The sequence below is a fragment of the Rhinolophus sinicus genome, linkage group LG04 (assembly GCF_036562045.2).
Source record: "Rhinolophus sinicus isolate RSC01 linkage group LG04, ASM3656204v1, whole genome shotgun sequence".
In the NCBI taxonomy this organism is placed as follows: domain Eukaryota; kingdom Metazoa; phylum Chordata; class Mammalia; order Chiroptera; family Rhinolophidae; genus Rhinolophus; species Rhinolophus sinicus.
The window spans coordinates 97,317,392-97,339,474 of NC_133754.1; the positions used below are offsets into that span (position 1 = coordinate 97,317,392).

At 34.9% G+C, this 22,083-nt stretch overlaps 1 protein-coding gene across 3 annotated transcripts in view; it reads left to right on the forward strand.

Annotated features, from left to right (window-relative positions):
• Positions 1-22,083, forward strand: part of NUP58 (nucleoporin 58) — a 51,841-nt gene that overhangs the window by 20,403 nt on the left and 9,355 nt on the right. For 2 of the 3 annotated variants that reach the window (XM_019736447.2, XM_019736445.2), the window contains exons 10-14: positions 1,782-1,900; positions 2,339-2,421; positions 5,553-5,754; positions 11,105-11,203; positions 12,765-12,860. In XM_019736447.2, coding sequence (XP_019592006.2) covers positions 1,782-1,900; positions 2,339-2,421; positions 5,553-5,754; positions 11,105-11,203; positions 12,765-12,860 — 599 coding nt within the window. Of the gene's footprint in view, positions 1-1,781; positions 1,901-2,338; positions 2,422-5,552; positions 5,755-11,104; positions 11,204-12,764; positions 12,861-14,053; positions 16,221-22,083 lie in introns of those variants that run through there. The other variant, XM_019736446.2, reaches the window with a different exon arrangement.

Sequence of the window (22,083 nt, forward strand, 5' to 3'; positions counted from 1 at the left end):
TAGGACTTTTAATTTAAAAATAATTTTGTAATAGTCCCTTTCTTAAACATCGCACGCTAAATATAGTTTAACTCACTTATTAGCACAGCTTTCATTTACATAGTTAATAAATCTTTAGGAAGAAAAATTAGAAAATGTAGATAAGTAAAATTAAATTTATGAAATTCCAGCTGTAATCTCCTCACCCAGCTTTGTGTATCCATCTAGTCATCATACATGTGACATATCTTGTCTCTTTTTTTTATATCCTTTCATGTTGCTAGGGATAATAATAGCTAATAAATTTATCAAATGCTTACCACATGCCAAATAGTGCACTTAGCACTTTACATGCTTTATCTCACTTTCCACAAAACTTCTACAGCTGTTCGCATTCCTGTTTTAGAGGTGAGGACGGAGCCTGAGGCACAGAGCAGTGAAGTCCTGTGCTTGTGAGTGGTACAGGTCTGTTTGACTCCTGGCCCCTCACTTTTATTTTCTTTTAGCTTTTTATTATAATTTCGGACTGGTAGAAAAGTTTTAAGAATAAAACAAAGAATTCCCGTATGTCTTTCATCCAGATTCCTTACACGTTAGCATTTTTACTATTTTTGTTCCTTGTTCTCTATATGTATATGTATGTTTTTTTCCCTGAACAGCTTGAGTTATTTGCAGACATGATGCGCTTTATGCTTAAGTACTTTCCTGTATATTTCTTAAACATAAGGATATTCTCTTTCATAACCACAGTACAATGAACAAAATCAAGAAATTAAAAATGACAGTGATACTGTTATCGTATTTGGATTAGCGTAGGATGTGCTTCCTTGCTGGACTTCTAGCATTTTATCCGTCTGTTTTGTTCTTCATGCTTCCTTCAGAGCTAGTTTTGAAATGGGTTGAAATGTATCATTTTCCACTGCAAAAGGCTTTCACAGTTCTCCATTTCTTACAGAATGACAGACTGTTTGCATGCTATTCAAAGTCCCTTTTTATCTTTCTAGCATTCTCTGGTTAAATTTATCAGAATTGTAGTAGTAATTACATGCTCTTTCTGTAATACACTATAGTGTTTTCAGATTATAAATGGTATTTCAGATTGTAAATTCAGACTATAAATATAAGAAGTGTAAATGCTTGATTGTAAAAATCTGGCTAACAATTACACTTTTAAAACGCTTTTTATTTTAAACTTATTTTAGACTTATAGAAAACTTGAAAAAATGGTAGTACAAAGAATTTCCTTACATCCTTTACCCTTCTTCCTTTATTGTTAACATACCACATAATCATACTATAATTATCACAAACAGGAAATTAACATCGGCACAAATAATTAACCAAATTACGAACTTATTTTAATTATACTGACTTTTTCACTAATGTGCTTTTTCTGTTCCAGAAACCTATTTTCTACTAATGTACTTTTTGTACTCTAGACTCCTATTCACATTGCATTTAGTTGTTATTTCTACGTAATCTCTTCCAATCTGTAACAGTGACTCAGTCTTTCCTGTCTTTGACAACCTTGATACTTTTGAAAAGTATTAGGTTACTTTATAGATTATCCGTTAATTGGATATTTCATGATTGGAGTAAGGATATACATCCTTTTTTTTGATAACTTGTGTTTGGGTTTTTGTTTCAGTAATATTTGCACCACTTAAAAATACATGATGTCATCAGGCTAATTCAGAGGCTCTACTTTAATGGGGGCATATATTTATTTATTTGGTAGTTTGGATATAAAGAAAACAATGCTTTTAAAACTTTGCTCTAACTTTGTATATGTTTTTATACAGCTACTTCAGAATTTTGGTTCAGCAGTTTGAGGTACAGCTTCAGCAGTACAGGCAGCAGATTGAAGAACTAGAAAACCATCTTGCCACTCAAGCAAACAACTCACATATAACTCCTCAAGGTAACATGCTTTCTGTGGTAATTTTTTTTGATAGCACTATTTTTTTGTTGTTGTTTTTTTGGTAAGAGAGCGGTTGAGCTCTTGTTAATATAGTAGATATTCTAGATAACTACTAGTAATTGTCTTAAGCTTCCATGAGAAAATTTCCTCAAAAGTCCTTGTTTAGATCTTTGTTCCCTATAAGTACAAAATGCTTTATTATGAATTATTACTGTGCTAATAAGGGCAGAAGTCTTGGGCCTCCTCCCCTCCCCAGATTTCTGATGTAGACGTCCTTCTCTCAGTCTGCTCACTACTATCTTCTCTTATTCATGGAAATACTGATGTAGTTTTTTACCTCATACACATTAACTGTACCAAAAATTGGACTCAAGTAATAGAAAAATAATACTGATTGTGTTATATGTATTTGTGTGATAACATAATTTTCTTTTATAGATCTGTCAATGGCTATGCAGAAAATTTATCAAACATTTGTAGCTTTAGCTGCACAACTTCAGTCTATTCATGAAAATGTCAAGGTAACTTTTTATTACCAGTTCATCTATCTGGATATCTAGACCCAAGTAAAGTATTTGTTCATTTATGGGACAGAAGTATTGATGCTTATTGCAGAAATAGCTGTAATTACCTATAAGTGAAAAAGACTAAAATAATTCATAATCATGCCCAGACACAACCATGGATAATATCTATTCTTTTTCAAAAGATCCAAGTAATAGTACATTATGAACAACTTTCCGTTTTCATATACCTATTCCTTCTACATCATGTTTAGTAGGATTACATAGGACTTCATTGTGTGTATGTGCATAGTTTGTTTAACCCATCCTCTTTTGTTGGACATTTACTTTGTTTCCACCTCTTGACCACTATAAACAGCACAGCAGAATAAAAACATCCTTAGTAGCAAAATTATCTTGCACTGCTTTAATTTTATGTATGTTTTAAATGTTTTTTAGCCACTGCATTATTAACTTATATTTGTTCTTTCTAAATACAGGGAACTGTTTGTTTATGAAATATTATAAATAAAAGAATTTGGTTCTGAATATTTTGTACCACATGTAATAATATTAAGTGAAATATAAGTGCACTTTTTCCAACTAATCAAGCAAATATAATCATTTGTTGGCATTCAAAAACATTTGTTAAATTTAAAGCATCCAAATCTGAGTCTAATCTCTGAGTTTACTTGAGATTACCAAATATTTTTATTTGTATTTTAATCCGATGCATGGTAACAGAATTTTTTAAAAAGTTAACCCTTTAAATTGTACCATTTTTGAAATGATAGCACACTTTAGACCTTTTGCTTTAATAAATTTAAAATTATAAGCCAAATCTTTATAATAGTTTAGTTTTAAAGGAGGAATTTTTATAAAATTTTCTTAAAAACTTTGTCTATAATATTACTTTAGTTTTATACAGTACTAAAGATGATTCTCTGTTGACATTTTGACGTCTGTGTTGTTCAGGTGTATTTTTTTCCTTAATTTTTATTATGAAAGTTTTCAAATATACACAAAAATAGAGCACTACTATAATGAATGAGTGCCCAAGTGCCCAACACCCAACTTCAGCCGTTCTCAAGGTCCTGCTGATCTTATTTTATCAGTTCTCCATACAGAGATGCATTATTCCCTGGAGTATTTTAAAGCAAATCCCAGATTTGTTATTCGTAAATATATATGGCTTTTTCAATGGCTGGGTCTTCTCTCTGGTTTGAAAACTACCCTTTTTTGTGAAAAGAGTCATCCCTCTCAGTGGTCTTTAATCAAGACACATGTTACCTTGGGTTAAGCCGGTCCATTTTATGAACTTGGTAATTTTTCTTTTTCTCTGAAATTACAAACATACTTTTTTATCCTGTTTGTTTACACCAGCTCAACATGAGTCATTCGTTCAATGGTACCTCGGTTTTCGAACATCTCCATTGACGAACATTTCGGTTTATGAATGCCGTAAATTTTATGGATCTATGGTATCATTAGATAGTAAAATTCATGCTAAATTTGCAGTTTTAGGGGTTGATTTTAAAGGTCTGGAATGGATTAATCCATTTTGCATTACTGTCTATGGGGAAACCGTGTCTCGGTTTTTGAACATTTCAGAACTCAAGCGGTCATCTGGAACGGAATACGTTTGAAAACCAAGGTACCACTGTATTGTAAAATAGTCAAACAATATTAATATAGGCCCTCTTTATACCATCCAAGCTCTCTGTGCAGAGGCAACATCTTAGTTTTACATGTGCTACCCAGGCCGTTTATAAAAGGTATTTCACAGATATACGAGGTGCGATCAAACAATACAGTGAATGTTTAAATTAAAAACAATTTATTACAGTAAAAGACACATTGCCATTAATCCCCCTCAAAATGCTCTCCTCTCACTTCAAGCACACTTATTCCATCCTTCTTGCCACATTTTGAAGCAATTCTGGAAGTCCTCTTTCGTGAGTGTCTTTAGTTGTACTGTCATGATGGCTGTCTCGATGTCCTGAATCGATTCAAAACATTTACCTTTCATGGTCATTTTGACTTTGAGGAAGAGCCAGAAGTTGCACAGTGCCAGATCCAGTGACTAAAATGGATGAGGATACACCGTAATGTTTTTATTTGACAGAAATTGCCATACCAAAAGCGATGTGTGACACGGAGCATTGTCATGATGGAGGATGATTTATGGCACACTTTAAAATACACCTGCTGTCAACTGTAGCTCACATCCGACTGACTGCACTGAACAAGTTGAAACTTGTCACACACTGTTAGTAAAGTTTGATGTGCCGCTTCCCATATTGAAGATCCCTGCCTTTTCATTGGATGGCACTCATTCACCATATTTTGTGATCACAACGGAAAGGCTCCGTGTCACACATCGCTTCTGGTATGGCAATTTCTGTCAAATAAAAACATTATGGTGTGTCCTCATCCACCTTATTCACTGGATCTGGCACCATGAGACTTCTGGCTCTTCCCCAAAATCAAAATGACCATGAAAGATAAACGTTTTGAATCAATTCAGGACCTCAAGGCAGCCACAACAGCACAACTAAAGACACTCAGGAAAGAGGACTTCCAGTACTGCTTCAGAAAGTGGCAGGAATGATGGGATAAGTGTGTTTGAAGCAAGGAGAGTATTTTGAAGGGGATTAATGGCAATGTATCTTGTACTGTAATAATTTTTTTTTTATTTAAACATTTTTTTATCACACCTCGTATATTTAGTGCTTTTTATTTTTAAGTTTTTGAATCTAAAAAATTACCAAAAGGTTGGTCATGGTAAGGGAAAATTTCATGAAAAGCTGAATATTTAAAATGGAACTTTAGATACTACTCTGCTGTTTTAAAGCTTAGGTGTAACTCACTGTAAAGAGGGCTTCACGAAGCCAGAATATTTTAGGCAGTTTATTGTAAAGACCTAACAAAAATAGGGAAGAAAATATTCAAAGGAGTGCTAGAAGTCTCAAACTCATCCATTCCCACACTATGCATTACTAGCACTCTAATTTGCAATTTAGGTGGAATGCTTGACATTGGCACTATCTTTGATCTGTCTTTGCTAACTTATTACATAGTTACATGCATTCACATGTTACCAAAGTCAACACAGAACTTGATTAACCTTCTTTTTTTCGTTCTTTCAGGTGCTCAAAGAACAGTACCTTGGGTACAGGAAAATGTTCTTGGGAGATGCTGTAGATGTGTTTGAAGCCAGGCGAGCAGAAGCCAAGAAGTGGCAGAATGCACCCAGAGTTACTACTGGCCCCACCCCTTTCAGCAACATGCCAAACGCAGCAGCCGTTGCCATGGCTGCAACACTTACACAGCAGCAACAGCCTGCTACAGGTCTGAATGCATTCAAGTTATAGCTTCTTACTGTTAAAATGCAGAAATTTATGTGCATTTTATAAGTCTCCCTTTTCTGTTAGCACTGAAGACATTTCTATGAATAGCTGTTCCAATGCAATCTAAAAATTGTGATGGACACAATTATAAACATATACCTGATAAAAAAAAACGCAGGGTAGTCTTAGCAATAATTACATACATCGATGAGATATTGAATATTGTGAATTTACTTAATGTTATTTGCTGTATTACTATAAATACCCGTTAGAACATGGTGTTTCACTACTGAGTTACATTTAAGAATAACAGATTCTAAAATCGTGATTGTATCATTTATTGTTTTAAAGTCAGAGATAATCCAGCCATAGATTGCATTTTTCATATACGATACTGATAGATGGTGCATTCTTGTTTCCTCATACACTGATTACGGAATACCCACATTCAGGGTGAAGTATGTTTTTATTGATTCAAGGTGTATTGAAGATCAGTAGTTTTGTGTGTGTGTATAATGACTGGAAAGAGTACAGGCCCTCTTAACCAAATTTGGAAGAAGGTACATGCTAGAATTATTTGTACCTTTTCAAAATGAACAGAACAGTAGCAAGAGCAGGAAAAATGTTTTTGAGATGCTCTGGGTTGCACATTAAGAACTATGAAGTGGAAAACTGAGCAGATGAAAATAATTGGTGAGACACTGCAAAGCAGCTAATTTTAGTCCTTGGTTTAATTCCACTTTTAATGAAACATTTTTGTGGTCAGTTCTGCAGTGTTTAGTTTGATCCTGTGTCTAACAGACATTACTACTTTTTTTTTATTCCTATAGTTCCTGTTTTTGTCAGGCTCCTAGTTTGCCTTCGAAAAATATAGTTTTAATGGATATTGATTTTCCTTATTCATAAAGTTTCAAGTAATGCTTACTATTCTACCGCATGTGTCCTTCTGAGAGTTCCATGTAGTCTGGTAGTAAATAATAGTACAAGGACATATTTAGATTGCATTCAGGCTGCCCCCACTGTAGAGCCTTCTCTGGTTCTCACTGTTGGCAGTTTCAAAAATTGTTCTTCACATTTGGAGGTGACAGAATTGACTTCCCATCAGTAAACAGCTAGCTAGTGATCGATTTATGCCAAATCCTCCACATTCCATGGCTGGCCCCATGTGAATAGTGGCTCACATGACTGTATAGTTGTTCTCTAGCTGGCTGGAGTGGAGGATTTCGTTCTCAAGTTACGGAGGATAAGAGTCATTATGGGGTTTTTGGTTTCTATCAATCCCATAATTATCCTCAGTTCTCATGATTATTTAACCAATTAATCAAACCAACCGTAGCAACCAGTTTACTTTTTAGGGCCAATGTCAGTCCTGAAATAGATCAGATAAGCTTGGGTTTGGATCAGTGTTCTTTGCACTTAGGGATTTCCATTCTAATAATAAAAACTGAGAAAAGTGAGTTATCTAAAAGGTTATGCTGTACATGAATCATATTCCGTGTTATACAACTGAAATTGAAGAAAAATTACCTCTCAGGGTTTTTTTTTTTTTGGTTTTTTTTAACATATAGACAGTCTTGAGAGGTTTGTAAATTTTCACTCATGCATTTTGGGCTCATGGACATATGAAGACATGTTTGTTCTATGAATAGGAGTGCCTACTATGTGCTGGATTCTGGGGATAGAAAAGTAAACAATATAGACATGGTCTTTGTTGTCTGTGGTGGTGGAGAATATAGCTTAATTTAGAGTGGTCATGTTGAGGAGCCTTTTGCTCATTGATTCAGTTTGTCTCTGACTTTTGCCAGGCTTTGGGGAAACTGCTTTCTTCCCTGCGGTTTTGAATTTGAAACCCACATACGGGTTTTCTAATCAGGTGGCAGGAATTGTAGTTTATCAACCTAAATAGTTTTATAGTGTTTTCATTTTAAGTGGTATGAATTTTTAGAACTGAGATGCTAAATAATCATACCATTTTGCATTGTCTTCTCTTTTTCCTTTTGTTTCTCTAAAGGTCTCCCGGCTCCATAGTCTGTTCTTTTGTGCTTCTCCCCGTTAGAATGTTAGTTGTTTTAGTCATGTCACCACTATCACAAGATTTATGAGGTCTGTTAGATGCGTACTGATTTTATGAGTTACAGCCTGTTTAGAAATGTCCCTATAGATTGCATTGTACAATGACTTACTCCCTATGTCCTGTGATTTTTGATGATATCTTTTGAAGAATACCAGTAACAGATTTTTAAAGACCATTGAGATGATGCCAGGTAAAGCTTGTGTGCTGTTTTTATATATCACTGTTGTTCTGTGCAAGACTTGAGTTGTCAGAGGGGTTTTGCTTTTATTTGCATATGGAATCTTGATTTCATTAATGTAAAAAAGCAGATCGCTTCTTAGGCTACTACCTTCTGTAGGTGGTTTCTGTGTGGTCTTTTTTGGAGGTTTGCACTTAAGTGGCTTCTCAATCATTCTATGATTTTTAATGAAAACATGTAATAGAGCTTGGGCCTGTTTGATTGATGGTAATTGCTTCTGAAGGCTGAAGAGAATTGATGAAAAACCAGCAGGCTATTTATGTCTGAAATAAGCACCAGTAATGGGGAAATGCCATGTTGCTAGAACTTGAGAAGACTTGTCCACCCACCAGTGCTTCTGAAGCCTCTTAAAGAGCTGAAGATTTACATGAGGGTTTCTAGTATGATTTTACTTTAGGATAGATTATTTTAAGCTAATGTACTGGGATTAAGTTTTGCTGTTGTATTTTGACACTTTTAAAAGTTCTTGATGTTTACATAATAAGACTTTTCTCATGTGACTTAGCTGCTGTTTTTAAGGAGAGCTGAGATGTTTTGTTAGGAATTACTACTTTCTAGCTTTTTGTGTAGGTTTGGAGATTTAAGGTGTAGTGTTAAATAGGAAACTTTAAGTATTTCATTTTAGTTTCTTGTGGTTTTGTGATTTTGTTTTATTTAATAACCAAAGGAACATTCCCCATTAAATTAGTAGGAGAAAAATTTTTCAAATTGGGGAAAAGGCATTTTTTGTTTTATAAGAAATGTTATTATTTTAAACTATGATTTTGGAATAACCAGACTAATTACGTTAGATATTTTGAGTGATCATTGAAAATTATAAAAAATTTTAGCACTTTAGTCCTTTTCCTGTGAATGCAATTTTACTTTTAAAAAAGTAGAATTTATTCTGGAAAATATAAATATCAGTATTAAACTTGATTTTGTTGTGTGTGAATATATTATACGGTAACCTTTGTAAAATGTTACTCTACATGAAGATTTCACTTTGGGCAATCATTGGGATATATTACTACTAACTTGATTTTATTTATGGAACTAAGAGCCTCTCATTGAATGACTTCAGATTTCAAAACAGATTTCTTGAATTGTTTACGTAACCTTTGCCTGAAGGATTTAGATTCTGCTTTCTAATAGTGAAACTAATTTATATGGTGGCCAGAGTGTAATATATGCTAATACTTTGGCATGGGAGATATTTATCATGAGTTTTTACTATTAAAAAATGTTATACATTTGCCTACTAGTTTTATAAATGATGTTGCCTTCAGAATTTGTGTGAAGGTACAAAACTCAAAATATCATGTACCTGTTGTGCAATGGAAAGTCTTGTCATCGTTAGAGTTCTTGATTACCTATATCCTCAATATTTATGATTAGAGTTACTCTTCAAAACAGACCCACACACAACAAAAAGCATGTTATTTGAGTAACTCTACGACTTGTAGGGCTGAGGGCTGTGGTGTGCATTATTCTTTAGGGTCTTCCACCAGCAGTGCCTCCTATTAACGTGACAGTTAAGTCTCTCAATGTTAACGAAACTGGACGTGTGTTTTCTACATATTATTTTTGTTAGAAATAAGAGCATAATATGCTTAGTTTGTTTTTTTTTCTTTTATCCTATAGTAACATTTTACAAAAGAGATTTTAGGCAGGTATTTCATTCTCAAATTGATCTCAAACTGGATGTAAAAATTTAAATCCTTTGTTAATTTATTTTTTAATAGTAGTGTAACAACTCTGGCTGCTGTTCTTATTCTTTATTTCCTGGGTGGAAGCTCTTTGAAAAGTCCAGTTTTTGTCCCAGTGTAGCAAAATGTGGTTCCTTGGTGTTTTTTTTGTTTTGTTTTTTAATGCTTTATAATTTTCCACTACCTTTTGAATATACAAACCTCATTCTTCATTGAACAACTTGAACGCTTTGATTTCTTTGAAAATTTTAAAATTTCAATCTGTATATTACTTTGGCAGTTCCCTCAACTTTGAGATGCACTGATCACTGTGCTTGAAAAAGACAAGACTGAAGATTGTACTATGAAATTTATTGAATAGTTTTCATAAATTATTTATCAAATGAGAGATTTTTAGATTTTTGTAGTCTGCTTAGTTTTAAAAAAATGTAGTTAAAAAGAGAGGCTAGTAAGTTTGATGCTATATTTGCCAAACAAACTCAGCCAAAATCTTTAAAGTAACAAATGGGAAAAGGGATGACTAATGGTTCTGCATCTGAGTACATTTTCCAAAATGTTAGAAAGAAACTTCTGAATTGAAATCTTGAATGTATTGAATCTGTCAAGGTACACAGCGGTGCCTTTGTAAATGTTCAGTATCTATCTTATTTAATCAGATGAGAAGTGGTGTAATGTAGCAGAGCTTAACAATAGAACTCAATTATCACTTTCTGTGAACAAGTTGGAATTGTCATGTTACTGTGTAATTGATTTGCTTTAAAATGAACAATAAATTTAATAAAATAAAACATTGTCTTGTTTTTTATCCATTTATTGTATATATATCATATTTCATATAAGAAATCATGCCTAGTTTTATGGGTACTTACTCTTATGAAGTAACATGATAGTTTTGCCATGTTAGTGTCAGTCTCTTTTGATCAATTGAGACTTGACTCTAACAAACTATAAGGAGTTTGTTTTTTAAAAAGAAAAAAAAGTAAAAACCTTTACTGATTACACCAACTAATTTTATCAGAAAACAAGTGGGGAGATCTAAAATCATTCTAGAAGTAAACTTAAAAACTATAATTTACAATACATTAAAGATTTCAAATTATTTAGCAGGTTAAACTAACATTCATCTTTGAATGCAGTAGCCTCTTTTAATTGTCTAATGTGAATAAATTGGGACAGATAAATTAGGCTGGGGAGACATCCTGAAAACTAAGTTTTAGCAAACAGAATTTGTTAAAAGTAATCACTGTTCATTTTAAAAATAATTTCATAAACTTTAAACTTGAAAGAGTAAGGCAAATTTGTTTTTTCCCCCCCCTTCCCTTTTTTTTTTTTTTTTTTTATTTTATACCAGGGCCACAGCCATCTCTTGGAGTTAGTTTTGGAACACCATTCGGCTCAGGTATTGGCACTGGCTTGCAATCAAGTGGCTTAGGTTCTTCAAACCTTGGAGGTACACTTTCACTTTTCTAATATTGCATTTGAATTGATACTAGCCTGTAAAAAATTTTTACGAGGATCTACTATTTTGGAAGTTTAGGTTCCATCTGGCAAAAACGATTCTCCAAACATGATCAGTGCTTTCTAGTATTAGATTAAGAACCTAAAAAAAACATTTCATCTGTGAACAGTAGATATTAAAAAGTATTAAAATTAAGTGATAGGGATGTTCGTATTTTCAAAGCAATATGCTAAAATAGGAACTTGAAAATATTAATAACTTCGTTTTAATAAATTTAATGAACTTTAAAAAATTATTAGTCTTAACATCATTTTGGAGTCCAAAGTACTTCTGGATATACATTCTCCTAATCATCTTTTTCTGAAAACAAACACTTTAAATGGGGAACTAAATTTTATTATAAGTTGAACAGCTCGACTTCTGTCCATTCTTAAGCACTTTTGACATATTTGCCTATATGCATACTTGCATACTTAAGCAATTAAGTTTTAATAGTTTCATAAGTTAACTATTTAGTAAGGTAAGTCTGCAAAAACATCGTGCTAAATACAAATGCATTCCTAATTGTATGAATAATTGAAAGTTGATTGCATTTTGACAAGTACATTGTCAAAATGAATAGGGTTCCCTTATTTCCAGTAAAATATATCATCATAAGAGGGGAAGCCTATAAGTTATATGATTCCTTAATATAGTAGACTATATTAGGAATTACTAGAATTATGACAGACAAGCATAATTCTTATATGATCTATAATCCAATTTGCCATCATATGTCTTAGAGGCAATAATACTGTCAAACTCAATATTTAGGTAAGTGGTTATAAAGCAGCTTAAGAATTTAAATTCATTTTTAGAGCACTTAAGAGAGTAGAAACAAGTCTTCAAGTACTTAGCAGAATCTCCTCTTGAACTTTATATGATGAAAAATATTTAAATGGTGATTGTAGTATTAAGAGAAAAAAACATCATACTTTCACTTCCAATTTCTCATTGCTGTAGCAGGAGCCTGATTTGATTTAAAGTGGTTGACTATTCTATAGTTGTGCAGTTTTTCAATGGTAAAGGTTTTTAAGTGAAAATGTTTGGGTAAAAAGCAGAGTAAAATCACCTTGTAGTTCGTATTTAAATTGTGCATGTCCTGCTTATTTATGAATTTAATCATTTCTTTTTTTGCAAGTGAAATATCCCAAAGTAGATATGTTTGTATCTGTTTAACCAAAATCATGCTTGAATGGTCTGTCAACTAAAATTTCTAGTTCTTTTGAGAGACAGAATACTAAAATGGTCTTGTGTTTTGTGGCCTTGTTCTTTAAAAATTACTGATGGGTCATAAACGTTGTCTCAATACATATACATGTTTTATTTCAAAATTAATCTGGGTCTTCCATAAGTCTTATGCCAAGGAGTAAAAAGGAGATTTCCTTCATAAGGTCATGTTTTTCAACACTGTGTTTAGTTAGACCTTTGATAACGCTAGGTGTTACTTGTCAGTATCCTTTAACCCATGTTTTACGTGCCATTGTATATTTCTCTATCACCCTTCCACCAGGATTTGGAACTAGCTCTGGTTTTGGATGCAGCACCACAGGGGCCTCCACATTTGGATTTGGAACAACAAATAAACCCTCAGGAAGTCTTAGTGCAGGTTTGTGTGTTTCAGCCTGAATTTCAGACAAATTGAAAGGTGCAAAGTATTTAATTTAAAAGTATAAGTTTTGTTCTTTCCAATATCCAAAAAAGATTCCTGACTGAGTTTTCTATCCCCTGGATGAAGCATGCAAGCCTAACCATATAGCTTTCTCTCTCTCATAAGTTAAAGGACAGGTTTATAAAATATTTCTAACAAGACTTATTCGTTTGATATAATAATTATATCCTCTCTTAACTAGCCAGAGATTCTTTTTGACGCCATAGACCAGTTTCATGGTTAAACAACTTCCTTCATTTTTACCAAAATGAACCCATTGTTGTTTTAAGTTTTAACCCAGTTTTTATCATTCATTCAGGAGAATGAGTTCTCGTCCAAAGAAATGTTCTTTAGTTATAGTCCTATCTTACAAATGATGATTAATTGGTTTTTTTGTTCATTCTTGAAATAGGTATAATCTTCTGACTCTTCCAGTAGAAAATTCCAAATTCCACCTTCTTTTGAATTTTCTCTGTATTTGTATATAATGGCTTGTTTTAATGTGCAGTGCTTAGGGATAAAAGGCATGTCTAAAACAATGACATAGTACCGATTAAATTGTGTTTAAATTGAAGGAATTTGAAGAAAATTCAGTAGTTTAAAATGAACAGTTTCAACAGAGTAGGATAATAGAATTCAGCGGTATCAGGATTTTAATATAAATATGTTAATATTAGTTAACCAGACAGTAATAGTACTTGATCTTAATTACACAAGGGCTCTTGTATAAAATCAAAACAATGGGTACGACTCTTCGGTATGTTAATTGTCCTGAAAATTGTGAGTTGTGGTTTTCTTGGAAGACTTCTACATGTTGATAACATGTTTCTGGAGGGCCTGAGGAGGAAGGCACCCTGGCATATTGAATTAACAGGAAAGTGGCAACTTAAAGTCTTGTGAAGATTTCAGTTATTTGTGCTAAGGTTTCTCTTTGGGCCTGGATCACTAACGTTCTGTCTTTAAAGGTGCCACTTAGTTATTTGCTAAATTATTTTCCTGTAAAGTTGCATGTTAGAAATTTAGGGCCATAAGAGATTTACTATTTTTACAGAGTGTATTCTTGCAGCTAGAAATTTACCTCTCATCCCATTTTTTTATATTTATTTTTGTGATTAACTTCTGATGTGAATGTTCTCTTCCCTAAACATAAGGCTTTGGCAGCTCAAGTACATCTGGGTTTAACTTCAGCAACCCTGGCATCACGGCGTCAGCTGGTTTGACATTTGGGGTGTCCAATCCTGCCTCTGCAGGTTTTGGAACAGGAGGACAACTCCTTCAGCTGAAGAAACCTCCAGCTGGAAACAAAAGAGGAAAAAGATAAACATATAGCAGCAGCGTTCATTCTATGAGTCTATTTTTCTAAACTTGATGCAGTAATTAAATTGCATCCCAGGAGATTTCTAAAGTTTTGATATTTTTCCCTACTCTGGAATTTGAACTTTGTTCTTATTTGCCATGCTAAACATATTTTCTCTTGTGAATTTGAAGCCCAGTTGTATATTTTTCATTATTTCGATTCTCAGTGTGAGAAATGTTCTGATGACATCACTGGTTGGTAAAACCTACTATTTAACCTAGTGTTAATAGCAATGTTTTTGTTGATACAGTTTACGTTATGTGAATATATGCACATGTGTTTCTTATAGAGATGGTGTGAACTCTAGGGCCTGTACCTGAATCAGCTGGTAACCTGGTAAAGGCCTTTTGAACTCCACTGCAGGGCATCTTGTGAATATGTGTGTAAATATATACAGAATACTACACACAATTGTGTGTGCATATAAAATATATATTTACAGACCTACAACTTTTGCCTCAGACTGTTCCCCTTTTCTAAGGGTATTCCATTTTTCACCTTTTAAGCTTCAGATCCTCAGTGCTTGTAGAACGATGAGCTAGAGGTACCAGGTCATTGCAGTTACTTGCTTAAAGACATAATGAAATGGTTACTGGTGTAAATATCTGACCTACCCAACTTCACTGCCCCTAGCCTTTCCTGTTTTTGTTTTCCACCTTGACCTCGAGCAGCTACCCTAAAGAGGAATGCTGTAAAACTCCTTGAGCAGATTTTAACAACTTTTATTATCCTATATGTCCTCATATTGCCCGTATGAGATGTTTTTTCATATGTGAGATGTACCTTCAAGAGCATATTTGAACTCCAGACTGGTGTTCTGGGGTAAAAGCTATTAAGCCAAATTGATTCTATGCAGGTGAAGGATGCGCTATGTATGAATTCAGTGGAAACTCTTCTAGCTATTCCAATACAAGAGTTCTTTCTTATAGGGCTATTGATACTGACACCAAATGGAGGGGCTTATCAGCCTCTTAGTGTCTTAAGTAAGTGCTTAATTTGGAATAGAGAAACTATATTTTAAGAAAAAAAGTATTTGTAGCAACTATACACTATCCCCCGTTTTAACAGTGAACAGAGCTCCAGGTAGAACACATAGGTGTGTGAGGTTCCATCTGTGTAACAGTTGTCTGTATTAGTGTCAGTGACATAGGCTGGGTGGAAAAGAGAGCCCTTGGAAAGAGAACTGCCTTAGCCACGATTTCAGACAGAAACCATTAGGTAGACCTGTTTATCTTTCAAGTACCTTTCAGGTGGGACGTGAACATGGACTTTCATTGAAAATAGTTTAATTTTTTATATAGATGGTTTTGTACATAATGTGCATCAAGTGAATATTTTCAGAAGCATTTCACCAAGGCACTTTTTTTCCTAAAATAGGTATTGCATATATATGTGTATAGATGTTGATATATATATATATATAAAATATATATCGATATATATACACACATATTTTTAGTATAATGTTGGATTTGATTATAAAAGTGTTGTCAAATCTGTTTTATTTATGCACATATAGCAGTGATTGGCTTTTTGGAATTGAGATTTTTGCGCCTTGATGCATTCAAATAAGAAAAATGCTTTGTTTCTGAGCGCTAAAACTGTTTTTATTTTTGCGTTTTTCTCTAATACTGCAACCCCCAGATCCACATTTTGGGGGAAGGACAGGAAAACATGTGATTTTGTGTTTTGAATTACTGTCAGAATAAACTACACAGTTACAACAAGTTTTTTAAAAGGATATTGCATTGTGCCGCAAAAATCTGAATATTTATATTTCTTGGTTTTTTTCTTTATATATTTTACATTTTAATATGTTGAACCACTGGAAATTTGTAACAGATCAATTTGTGACAGGAGTTTAAATGTGTTGTCATTGTCTCCATTGTCTTCACCTTGTCCAGAGGCTATCACTAAGGAAACAATAAAATTTACATTGTGTCAGTTTCTTTGAATCTTTATAGGTGTCAGTAATTGTTTTTAATATGTAATTTCCTAATTATTGCTATTTTATTCTCTTTGGTTGGGTTTTGAGTGTTTTCACTGGTATATACATACTGATTTTTTTTTTTTTTTTTTTAAACCAAAGACAACACAACAAAGTCAGTTTGAGTAAAAAGGAAATGTCTCCTGCAACAGCTAGGCCCTACACCCACTTTTTCCTCCCAGAGTACCCACTCTTAATGGTTTGGTGTATATCCTTTCAGACTCTTCTAAAAAAGGTTTTTTTCAACATGTGTACAAATGTTCATTCTCCTATTTTCTCTTAGATTCTTTTTTAAAAACAAATGGGTTAAAAATCTATGTGTTCTGTGACTTGCCTTTTTCCCCCTTAATGATATGTCATCGACATCTTTCCATGTCAGTCAATGCAGATTTCCTTTTTACGTACTGTCCTATAGCATGGATGTACGATGATTTGTTCCAACTAATACCTGTTGATGGGCAGTTAGATTCTTTCCGGTATTTCAGTGGTACAGAAAAAGCTGCAGTGAATATCCTTGTACATGTTTCTTTGTGCTTATGTTTAATGTTTCTTTGGGATTAATTATAGAAGAGAAGTTGCTGAAAGGCATACAAATTTTGTGCTTTAATGTCAGAGTGCCTTCTAAAAGTGCTATATAAATATACACATCTACAGCGTTTATGAGAGTGCGTTTCCCAGCAATCTCTAACCCTTGATATTATCAATCTTAATAAATACTTGTGACGTTTAACTTTTTCATGTATATTATCCACTTGCATGTTAATGTAATTGCATGTTAATATCTTTTATCCATTTTTATACCCAGGTTATTTAGGAGTTTTTTCTTAATGATTTGTAGGATCTCTATAGATAATGGCTATTAATAGTTTTCTTGTGAGATAGGTTGGATTTCTAGAATCAGCTGAGTTCAGACCGCTGTCTTGACCCTGTATGATCTTGGACAAGTTACTTATCTTTTCTAGACCTCAGCTTCATCATCTGAAAGGGGGATAATAAAGATGGGTGGTTGTATTAATAATACAATCCACTTTAAAGCATTTGGGTAGCATAAGCCCCTGACACTTTGCAAGCATCTACTATTCCTGCACCAATACATACTGCTTTAGTTATTTACTGCTTTACTTATTATAGCTGGATGCTTTATTTAGATACCTGATAGGGAAAGCTGCCCTATCTTTTTTTGTTTTGTTTTATGTGTGTGGGAGGGTGTGGTTGACTATTCTAGGACACTTACTCTAAGATGAACTTAGTACCTATTTTGTCAAGTTTGATTTTTCTTAAAATCCTATTGGGATTTTGATTGGGTACATACAAATAAAATATGTTATGATCTGGTGAGAATTGACAATACACCAATACATACAGCATGGTATATGCATTTACTGGGTATTTTTATTCCTTCAACAAGGTTTTACAGTGTTTATTAGATTCTTGGCTAATTGTTTTTCCTAACAGCATCTTGGTTTTATTTCTGAGTGTGAATTTTTATCCTGTAGTTGGTACAAGGTCATTTACATTATTATAAATATAGGTTAACTGTTCTTTTGTAATAATATAATCAGTCCAATTTAATGTCAAGTAGTTTTTGCCACAAGGGTATTTCAGTAATGCCTTAAGAAATATTGTAATGGGATTTGTGTGTGTGTGAAATACGTGGGTTGGAATGGTCTGTCACAAGACAATGCTTTGGCATCTTCTTCCATGCCTTGCCCCTCTCACTGTGAATAAGCCTGGCTGCCCTGCACTTTTCAGAACACACTTCACGAGGGAACACAACCCTGCGGCTCGCTAACGCAGGGCCGATGTGCTGGGAAGTCTGAGCTGGAGGGCCTAAGTTAAATCTCATTCCCAAAGTCATCTTTGCCTATCAGTGTATCTACCATTTATTGAGTGTGTGGTCTGTTCTGGGCACCACACCCAGACCTTTGTAAACTTGACCTTGTTTAATCTTGCTATTACTCAGTAAAGCAGAAGGGTCAAGCAATTTACTTGACATTACATAGCTAAGTCATGGAGCTGAGGTTTTCCTGTGATATAGGAGTAACACACTGATTTTCATGCCTAACCTCTTAAAGGCACTGAAGGTAATGTCATTATGGGGTGACTTACAAGTGTATAATAGACTAGGTCAAGGCAAAGTAAGGTAAGTACAAAGGGCCATGGGACTTGAGGGAGAATAATCATATCTATGATGTAAAGACTGAAGAAGCAAGGGCTAGCCTGGTGTAGTAGCCATCTGACCTTTTCCCACGGTTTCCCTATGAAGAGGTTCATAGAAAAAAACTAGCATGGAGGGTGGTCTGCCCTCTGAACTTTAGAAACTGTTAAGTTTCATAAGAAAGCCGTTCCAGAAAGGCTTACTTGACTCTCCTGTAACCCAAAGAAGCATTGTATGCTCAGACTGAGTGAGACTAGATCCTTGTGATATAGACAGGTGAACCTCATCTGACCCAAGAAAACCATGGAAATCATCAAGCTTCCGGTGCTAACACACAGCAGCAGATAGAAGAAAGTAGGGATTATTGGAAAAATTCATGGCCCAGAGTGTTTTTTTGCCTTTCCCACTCATTCATTCTTGTACTTTTTCTCTAGTACCTAATCTGTCAATTTTTTAAAACAACCTACTAGGCTCAAAGGTTACCGTGGTGAATAGTGGGCTGTAGATTTAACTTGCATAGGACTTGTTTTTGTCATCCTCATCCCTCTTTGAATCCCCTGGTAACAAGTCAATTTAGTTTGGTGAATATTTATTAATATTTGCTGTGCAAGTCACAGTGGGAGCATGGGGATATAATCATGGGTAGGATATTGTCTACACTCAATAATACTAGCTAACATTGAGTACTAAGAAGCCAGCGCCTCTTCTTAAGAGCTTTCCATATATTAGCTCATTGAATCCGCAGTCCTATGACTTGGATACCAATTCCTGTTTTTACAAATGAAAAAACAGGCACAGAGAAGTTAAATAACATTTAATGGTCATTGAACTACTAAGTGGATGGGCCAGAATTCAAACCCAGGCTGTCTTTCTGTAGTCTAGGCTTTTAACTCTTACTGTATGCAAATAAGTACAAAATGGGATTTCTTAGTGATAGGATAAAGATACAAAGAAAAAAAATTTTTTGATAAATTTTGTTGGGGAATATTGGGGGACTGTTTCTCCAGGGCCCATCAGCTCCAATTCGTCCTTCAGTCTAGTTGTGGAGGGCGCAGCTGAGCTCCCATGCGGGAATTGAACCGGCAACTTGTTGAGAGCCATCAACTGAGCCATCTGGCCGCCCCTTAAAATTCCTGAGAGCACAGAGATGTTAATTCAACTTGAGGGAATAAAAAAATTATTGTAATTGGTGGCTTTGAGCAATGAGTTATGAATAGGATTTATTTTTATGAAGTATTTACCATTTGCATTGAAAGAACTACATATTTACTTAATCAAAAATAATCCTGAATTTGAGCAACATAAAGGGATAAAATTAAAACCAACTAATACCGCCATTCTCCAGAGGAAGTTTCTGTTAGGTTTCTTTTCATCTTGATTCATATTGTTTTTCTTCATTCTTTTTAATAGCTGTATAGAGCATATATGTCCACATTCTATTTAACAAGTTCCTCTTGGTACTTAGATACTTTATATATTTTTTGCTATTAGAAATAACTCCAGTAGGATAAGTGAAAATGGTATCCAGTTTTATGGACTACTTTGGGAATTTGAACATTTTCATGTGAGTATTGGCCATTTTTTTCTTAATTATTTGCAGAGCTCTTGGATGTAGTCTATAGAGATGTTTAGAAAAACTAACAATTTAAAATCAGCCCTGGATCCATGTGGCTTTAATGACAATTATGTCATCTTGCCTATTTCTTGTTGCCTTTAAACATTCTTAATATTTAGATTAATTTGTCTTATATACAGAGGGTGTCAACAAAATGTATACACATTTTAAGAAAGGAAAAAACTTAAAATTGTAATAATATGTACCGATAACAAAAGATGAATACAAATCACGTGTATACATTTTTTTGGCACTCCTGGTATTGCAAATGCTTTGCAGTTAATCTATTCACCTCCGTTTATGGTGTTTTGTGTTTATTATGTAGACATTTAATTATGTTGCCAAAATGTACTAGTCTTTCTAAATGTCTTCTGGAAATGAGTGAGAGCTCAATGGGAAGAAAAAAGAATAAGGCATTTTACGTTTTACAGTTTATAAAGTCTTTCATATTATGTCATTAAGACTTTATAACTAACTGTAGGAAGATGTCTTTAAAAGATTCAGCTAGGTGGCTACGGTCAGATTGTAATTGGTGGCAGAGCTGAAAGGAGACTTCCCACATACTGCTTCATAGAGTGCATTTGTAACGGTGAAATGCTCGGCCTCTCCAACTCCATCTTGGTCCAGCTTGCCTTGTGCCCATGGCCTTCAGGCTCATAGCTCCCGCTTTGTCAGGCATAGCCACACGCTCATCATTAGAGGAATTCCGCTTGTGCTCGAGTTTGACAAAAACAGCCCCTCCCAGTTCCCCTGCCCTTGACCTAAAGGAAGCCTGAACTCGATTCTTGAGACGGATTTGAGGATTAGGTCACTCATTGCCTTGTCGCCTTGATCTGTAAATCTTTCCTTACTCCAAACTCTGTTGTTTTGAGTTTGGGCCTTTTGAAGCATCGGGCACACAGACTTTGTACCGGTAGCAATTTGGCGAGCCAGCCAGGAGACGGTGGCCGTGGCGGGCCAGCCCCAGCTGGAGTTTCCCTCTGTGAGTCCCCAGTAGCTGCCAAAGCCGTTTTGCTTTGGGGACTCAGGAGGGACTTTCCCTGGCAGGTGCTCGTTTGGAATAAGGAAACCTCTTTGGACTTTGGTTTTGTTTCTGGAGTAAGTTGTTCCCACATGCACAGCCCGGAATCCTTCCTCTCTATCTGGGCTTTCTCTCCCTCAGGACAAAGCCATCTGCATTTGGGGGGCCTCCGTCTGAGCGCAGGATAAGGATTGTCAGACTCTACCCTTTTGTTTGTTGTCTCTGCGAGTGGACGGGCTCAATTTGGAAGTAAGGGTAAGTCGTCCCAGCGCGTACAACTGGGAACTCCCCCTCCATTTGGGCTTTTCCCTTGGGCTGAGCCAATTTGTTTTGCATTTGTTTGGGGTACCCTTTTGGGGAGGGTAATAGTTGTAGGACTTGTACCCAGTGTGTGAACAGTTTCAGATGCATTCATTTGTTTGGCCATTTGAATTTGAAATTTGTAACTTGCCTAGTGTATCAGGCTTGGTTAGGAAGGTGCTCAATGTATTGTCTTGCTTGTGTATCATTTGTGTGTCGAGCTGAGGCTGCTTCTTCCCCCATTGGTTTGGAAGTAAAAAGTAAAATGATGTCTGAGGTTCCTTCTCCCTCTCCATCTCCTACGTCTCCTGATGTGGCAGCTGGCATCGTGTGCTCAGGCCCCAATGCCAGCATCTTTAGGAAAATCTGCCACTTTAAATTCAGGCGATTTGAAGCTACCCTGACCCTCTGAGCTTTCAGACTTTATTGTGCACATGCTTCTGTTGTTTGTGTTTGTCAATAAGCCTACCTTAAGGGGCACCCTGGAAGGAGAGGAGTCTCAGGCCTGCGGAGACAATGAAATGCATTCTATGATTGATTATAAATTAATTTTAAAACGGCTTTAAAGGAATTCTTACGCTATGCAAAACTTGGTCTTCTGAGCAAATACTGAGTTTTGCATTGTATCTGGGACACAAAAGCTAGTGTTTTAAAATGAAAGCTGTGAGATATCTGTCTGTGGTTATCTGTAGGTTTATGTATATATATAACATATTTCTACAGCTGAATATTAAACTGGCTTA